This window comes from Hippocampus comes, unplaced genomic scaffold, assembly GCF_001891065.2.
Source record: "Hippocampus comes isolate QL1 unplaced genomic scaffold, H_comes_QL1_v1.1 scaffold156, whole genome shotgun sequence".
NCBI classification, from domain to species: Eukaryota; Metazoa; Chordata; class Actinopteri; order Syngnathiformes; family Syngnathidae; genus Hippocampus; species Hippocampus comes.
The window spans coordinates 7,896,368-7,902,715 of NW_017805744.1; the positions used below are offsets into that span (position 1 = coordinate 7,896,368).

Here is a 6,348-nt window from a genome sequence, read left to right on the forward strand (position 1 = left end):
GAGAGAGAGAGAGAGAGAGAGAGAGAGGGACTTTGAGCATGTCACAAGTGGCTGATTTCTTCGGTACACTCACTACTTGCATAACGAGATAGCTATCTTCTGTGTAATTGTGTATATATATCTGTGTGACGCATAGTTATAGGAAAACTTGACATAATGCTCGCTCACGTGCCCAAACACACACACAAACACACACACACACACACACACACACACACACACACACACACACACACACACACACACAAGACAGTGGACCTGTCATGTGTCATGGAGACAGGGGTCAGATACTGCTTGATGTGTGTGAGGGTTATATCGCTTGGGAAAAGGACCTAAGATCTAACTGGGGCTGCAAAGGGGCCAACAAAAACAGCACGGAATACAACGCTGGAGAAAGAACACTCACAAGGACAGGAGGGAAGTGGAGCCTCACAGAATGACTCCACAGAAATACTCCACTCCACAGTTGTTTAACTCCAGCTAATGCGGGGAAAACAATTAGCACTGTTATGAAACGTTAATACAGAAAAATAATAGGCATAAAAAATTCTGAGTGGAGATGATGTTTATACGCACGTTTAGAATTGAAATTTTGGACGTGTAAAATCACAGCCTGGATTTTCTATTGGATTTCATTTACAGTATTGCACTTGAAATTGCTTACATAAACGAATCCGAATGGATTTGCTGATCGTGCTCAGGGAAGTCATCTTTCAGAGAAGTCTGAGTGCCCCCTAGCTGCCAGTATCCTAATTACATGTCATTTGTTTGCTTTTTCTTATCAGGGGAAGCAGTAAGGTTGTCACTTGAAACATCCTGTGTCACATGAGATGAGATGAATGTAAAATAGAATTTTGTTTTTCTTTTTACGAATGTGAAACTCTAATCGCCCGATATTGTTTGGTATGATCACAAGTACGCTTGCTTTTCAACAGGCCCCGAGGCTATCCCCGCATCCGTGGCCAGATTATTGATTTTTCAGGACACATGGGCTTCTCAATCAAATCTTTGATTGAATACTTTGCTCTCCTCAGCATTCACATAGTCTAAAAAACACACACGTTGTTGACAGAGAGTGTCTCGACTCCCGAGCAACATCATTTACCACTTAGGCCCCTCCCAGAGGAGCACGCCATGCCTAATGCGTGGCAGATAGCTTGATAGCTCTGGCTTGTGTCGAGAAGTGCATGTCAATCAACAGCTCGCGTCAACGTCACAGAGGCAAAGTGTTCCAGAAAGATCTTTTTACTGAGTGCCTTTCTACCCATCCTCTAACACACATTCACACATGCACAATCACACATGGCCATTTCCATCTCGGCAATCACTTCTCCGAGAGTTCTGCTCTTCAGATGTGTAACGGTAATTGAGGTTGCTCCCACGGGTGCAGTGCATTCTGGGCCGTTAAGTGCTGTTTCTTGTTGTTCTTCTTCTCTCCAAAGGCTTGTATTTTGGCTATTGTGTTGTTTCCTCCCGCTCTCCGGCAGTAGTCTAACCATCCTCTAACACACATTCACACATGCACAATCACACATGGCCATTTCCAAAGTCACTGGCCGATTTACGCGTATCATTAGAGCGTCTTCTTGGATGTTGGCCTTCTGTCCCAGTGTTATATTAATCAATAAGACAAAAAGGCTTTGGCTGTTTTTTCCTATAAGCACGCAAGTCACATGAGAATCGGATGTGTATTTAAAAACATGACCAAACATCAAGTGCCAGTCATTTTATTCTCCTTCCTCCTCATGAACTTCCTCTTCTATATCTAAGCTGACACTCAAGTCAGTCAAGTGTTCACATGCTACGCTGACCTCGCTGCTCGCCACATCAGGCCTGGCTTTTAGTGCGCCCCCGTGACCTTTGTGTGTGTTGATGACGTCGTCTGTCCAGAAGAGGGAGTGATTGATCTGGATTGACACAAACAGCCAGTGCTCGAGCTGGCCTGTCACACAGCATCACTTGGCCATTGCATGCCTGAATGCTAGATGAGGAGGGAGTGAGAGTGAGGGAGCGCAACAGCGATGACCTGCTCACTTTCATGTGGCTGGAGCACATTTGGACACAAATGAAAGGTTTTGGTTTGACTTGGAGAGCGTGAGAAGTTTGTCGAGATGCTACAAAAATACACTGAAAACGACTCAATAGAGTGCAGACCTCCAACAAGAACAGTCACTCAACCTGCAAGTCGTGGCATCCGCCCTCAGCGACATCCTGCCTCAATTCGTACACTTGATCAAATCAACCCAATAACCTAATAAATCGGCCTCACTTTAAACATCCTGTTCCCTTTTATATAAAATACACAGTTGCTCATGGAGTGGAAATCAAACATCTTTTCGAACTGGAGCACCAAACAAATGGCTAATGAGACACAAAATGTAATTATTACAACGGGACAAAAGTAATTACTGATGCATGGGAGGGCGAATAAACCAAGACTAGGTCTTTAAGAAATATATCCCAACTTTTTGGGCTACAGTGTAACTAAAATCTAACAGGTGGTGACACAATGTAGCTGTAATCAATTGAAATTGTAAACATGTTTCTGGCCAGTGGTAGTCTCCACCCTGATCAGGTGGAAGGTTCAACTGATGGGAAAAGTGTGTGACAGTGCTGGGAGATTACATTGAGAAAAAAAAACGTGAGCTTGTATCTGTATTAGAAGTCCTTATACCAAAAAGATTCACCCTATGTACTGAATGAACCTCGTACGTTGTTTTAATTAAACAACAACACGAAAGAGTTCCAATGCAATATCAATATACAGTCCATGCATTATGCTCTATTTTTCATCATAGGTATTCAGTCATTTTGGGTGGAATTAACTCATCTGTTGAGGAGTTGAGCTTTGGAACCGGGGGTCAAGTAACCTGTCATTGGCTGGCAACCAGTTTAGGGTGTCCCCCGCCAACTGTCCAAAGACAGCTGGGATAGGGTCCAGCATGCCCGCGATCCTCGTGAGGATAAGCAGATCAGAAAATGGATGGATGGATGGGTCAAGTAAGCTAGGCTCCCTCCGAACTACTGTTTGAGGTGTTCTTAAGCAAGGTACCGACTCCACCTTTTTATAATTCAAATTGCATGTTTTACCTGCATTTGCATACCCCTTTCACTGACACCTTTCACTGCATGCTTGCATATGTGTGAAGTGGTCCTGTGTGGTGCACAGCACAAAAATACAGAAGTCTGCGAGTTGAATTTTCCCTTGAGGTTTATCATGAGTTTAATAATAATAATAACGAATGTAATTTAAAACATGAAAAGCAGCAGCACATTTTAACTGGGCAAATGTGTTTATTCACTGTTGCTCGGGTTATTTTTCATCTAAACGTAATTGTATGGCAATAATGAAACGATGTAGCGTTTATGATCACCTTTTGGATTCTAAGTTCAATGCTGTGTTAGGTCAGTTGGTCTCTACATTTGTTTCACAATGATGCATCGAGCTATTTGCACCCCCGATTCTACTACGACCGCACGTAAACGTGACAGTGTAACCATTGTGTTAATGGAAAGAGCTTCCACTCCAATGTTATTTAGAAATGCTCGAGTGAATAGAAATGACGCCACGTAGTTGCGAATTACCGCAGTAACTTTTCTTGACGGCCTGGTGGTGCGTTTGCGCCTCCTGTCTGTTGACCGAGAGGTGTAACGACACTTTACTTTTTCCCCATTTCAAGGTTTGGTATCGGTGTTGGGCTCGACTAAAGCGTTTTAGCGAGGCGGAGAGCTTTCTTTGCACAGAGCCAAGATGCTGAACATGTGGAAGGTTCGGGAGCTGGTTGACAAAGCGTGAGTATCTCGCAGATCTTTCGCTTTATTTGAGTACGGAGTTTACCTGTTTGAAACAGACACGTATCAAAAACTTTGACGTCACATTGCTAGGACAAGTTAGCTAACCTGAACGCTGCTAACCCTAAACAGCGGACAGCACCCTGCACTACCACATATACAATTTATATGGAGGTGTCACTTTAGTGACAGCTGATGTGAGATAGCTTATACCGTCACGGCACTTGAGTGTGTTGTTGGCGTTTCTTCCTGACAGGTCAAGGCAGCTAACAAACTTAGCCAACATGCTAATTCATTAGCGTACTGGCTAGTTGGCTAACTGACCAGGGTAGCCAGCTAAGCTAGTTTGACAGCTTCGGATAATGACGTGAGAACGTTGTCGTGACACAATCTCGACGCTTAGTTTGAAATAATATTATTTAAATGCATCCATTCATCTTGTGACGTGGCAGATATTCTACTTGTCGCTAAGTTTTGCCCTCTTGAGCCACTCTGTATGAATGTACAGTATGTGCATGTGTACCATCCACTGTACTGAATGACTCAAGGAATTGCGTCACACCAACACAAATTTCCCCGTAATATGGTACAAAATCCGTTACCTGAGGTCCCAGGTTGGATCAGCAAGTCCCAACGCTTGCGAAAATAAAAATAGGACAACTAAATAAGATGATATGATAAAAAGATGGAGGGACACCAATTCACTGTACTATAACTTTAGTTATAGTACAGTGAATTGGTATAAGTTTTTTGGCGTGTCCAACAGCGTATTACAAAAGCAATTTGCGCTAACAAGATGTTCTCAGTATCATCAGGTCAAGCAAACCAGGTATAAATTCGGGCTGTTAACAAGCGAATTGATTGAACAAGCATTTGCAAATAATTCAGCTTTACATTGTGGCTCTTAGGTGTCAGTCCATTATAATGTCAGTTGTGTTGTGTGTTAAGCATAAGCCAGAAGTAAATATTTATACTAGCCTTGAACTCAACCAGCAACTTGTAATGGTTTTCTTTTTACATTTCAAGATTTTCATGGAGCTTTTATTATAGCAACCTCACAGCCAGGGTAATTCTCTTACTGTTCTTTTTTTTTCAGATTTTGAGGACTAAGACTTATAGAAAATATGACATTGAAAGTATGTAAAAAAAAAAAAAGGTGGGCGTGGGGTACATTTTGAGAAGCATAATTTGATCATTTTTAAGTATTAACACACAAAATGAAGTGTTATGCGTCATTCATATTGATGTTATATAATCAGTTTAACAAGTGTGCTTCAGTTATCTTTTGTTTGTTTAGTTTGTTCATGTCGTTGAAGATGGCTGGGTGTGTGAATAGTAGCTCATGAGTATCTACAAACTTGTGACTCACGACGGAAGTGTATGTGCTTCACTCTCAGAACTGTGAGTAACGTGACTTCCACTTTATCGCCAATATCTTTGCAATATCATAGATAAAGCATTGCATCACCGCATCCTTTCTGAATGCTCCTTTAAGAGGAGACAAGATGTTGGGCAGTGTCCTAAAGAGGCTGAGGATACATCCTGGTCGTAGAACATACAGAAAGAACTTGAATTTGATTAATTGTCATAAAGTTTTATCAGGGTAACGGATGACAAATGGGGACTTCTTTCCATTATTGAAAAACAACAAGTTAAAAATATATATTTTGTTGCCTTGGACTTATTTTTCCACATCCATAAAACATGTTATGTTTTCCAAGTGTTTCCGTCCCGTGCAGCTGGACATAGTGACGCAGCATGTCTCCACAACCACAGAAAAGGGTGGATCCCGGTTTGACTTCCACCAAATCAATGCTGCTCTTTAAGGCCTCCTGCTGATGTGACATGAACATGTTGGCATGTGTTAGAACCAAACATTAACTCTGCCATGTTTTGGCTGAAGCTCAATTTCAAGTTCATTAGTTCATTGTAATAAAATGTTTGGTGATACCAAACTGTAGATTATGATTCTGAAGTCTTCAGAAATCATATGTGTCTGAACTGACTTTAAGAATGAACATGAGAACAGTATTGAGTACTGTACTGAACGCGTAGGTAGTCCAACACAGATTTTTCAGCGGTAGTTTACCAGTTGACTTCTGATTATTCGAATTTAGATTTTTCTCTCCCTATTGTAAATAATGACGATTAAGTAACAATTTTAAAACATTTATTTTACTGTACAGGCAATACTTAGAGTAATGTTCTTAACTTTCTTTCAAGTGTAAAAATAAATGAGCTGCTGGGAAATAAAAATGAAGGAAATCACTCGCACTATGACATGTGACTGAACCAAAGGAAGTGGAAAGCAAGGCTTGCTGAAAATGAGTTCATTGTAGATTATGCTTTGAAATGTTCTTGATTGTCATTCTGAAATGGAGTCGGAGAGTTACTCTTGTATAGAAAAACACTTTCCACTTGCCATTAACAGTTATGGCATGATTGACGCGATGCAGTGGAAGGATTCCTGCCTGTGCCTGGCAGGTTAGTCTTCACCTCAAGGCTGGTACGACTTTGCGCTATTATCAGTGGCAACTTGTATCCCAAGTATGTAAA

General features: G+C 41.4%; 1 protein-coding gene across 1 annotated transcript in view; it reads left to right on the forward strand.

Moving 5' to 3' along the window:
* The first annotated feature begins 3,615 nt into the window (after positions 1-3,615).
* The window catches only part of clint1a (clathrin interactor 1a), a 14,215-nt gene continuing 11,482 nt past the window's right edge, over positions 3,616-6,348 (forward strand). Inside the window, exon 1 of the mRNA XM_019884173.1 lies at positions 3,616-3,792. Within this exon, the coding sequence (XP_019739732.1) occupies positions 3,752-3,792 (41 nt within the window). The 5' untranslated portion in view covers positions 3,616-3,751. The remainder of the gene's footprint in view (positions 3,793-6,348) is intronic.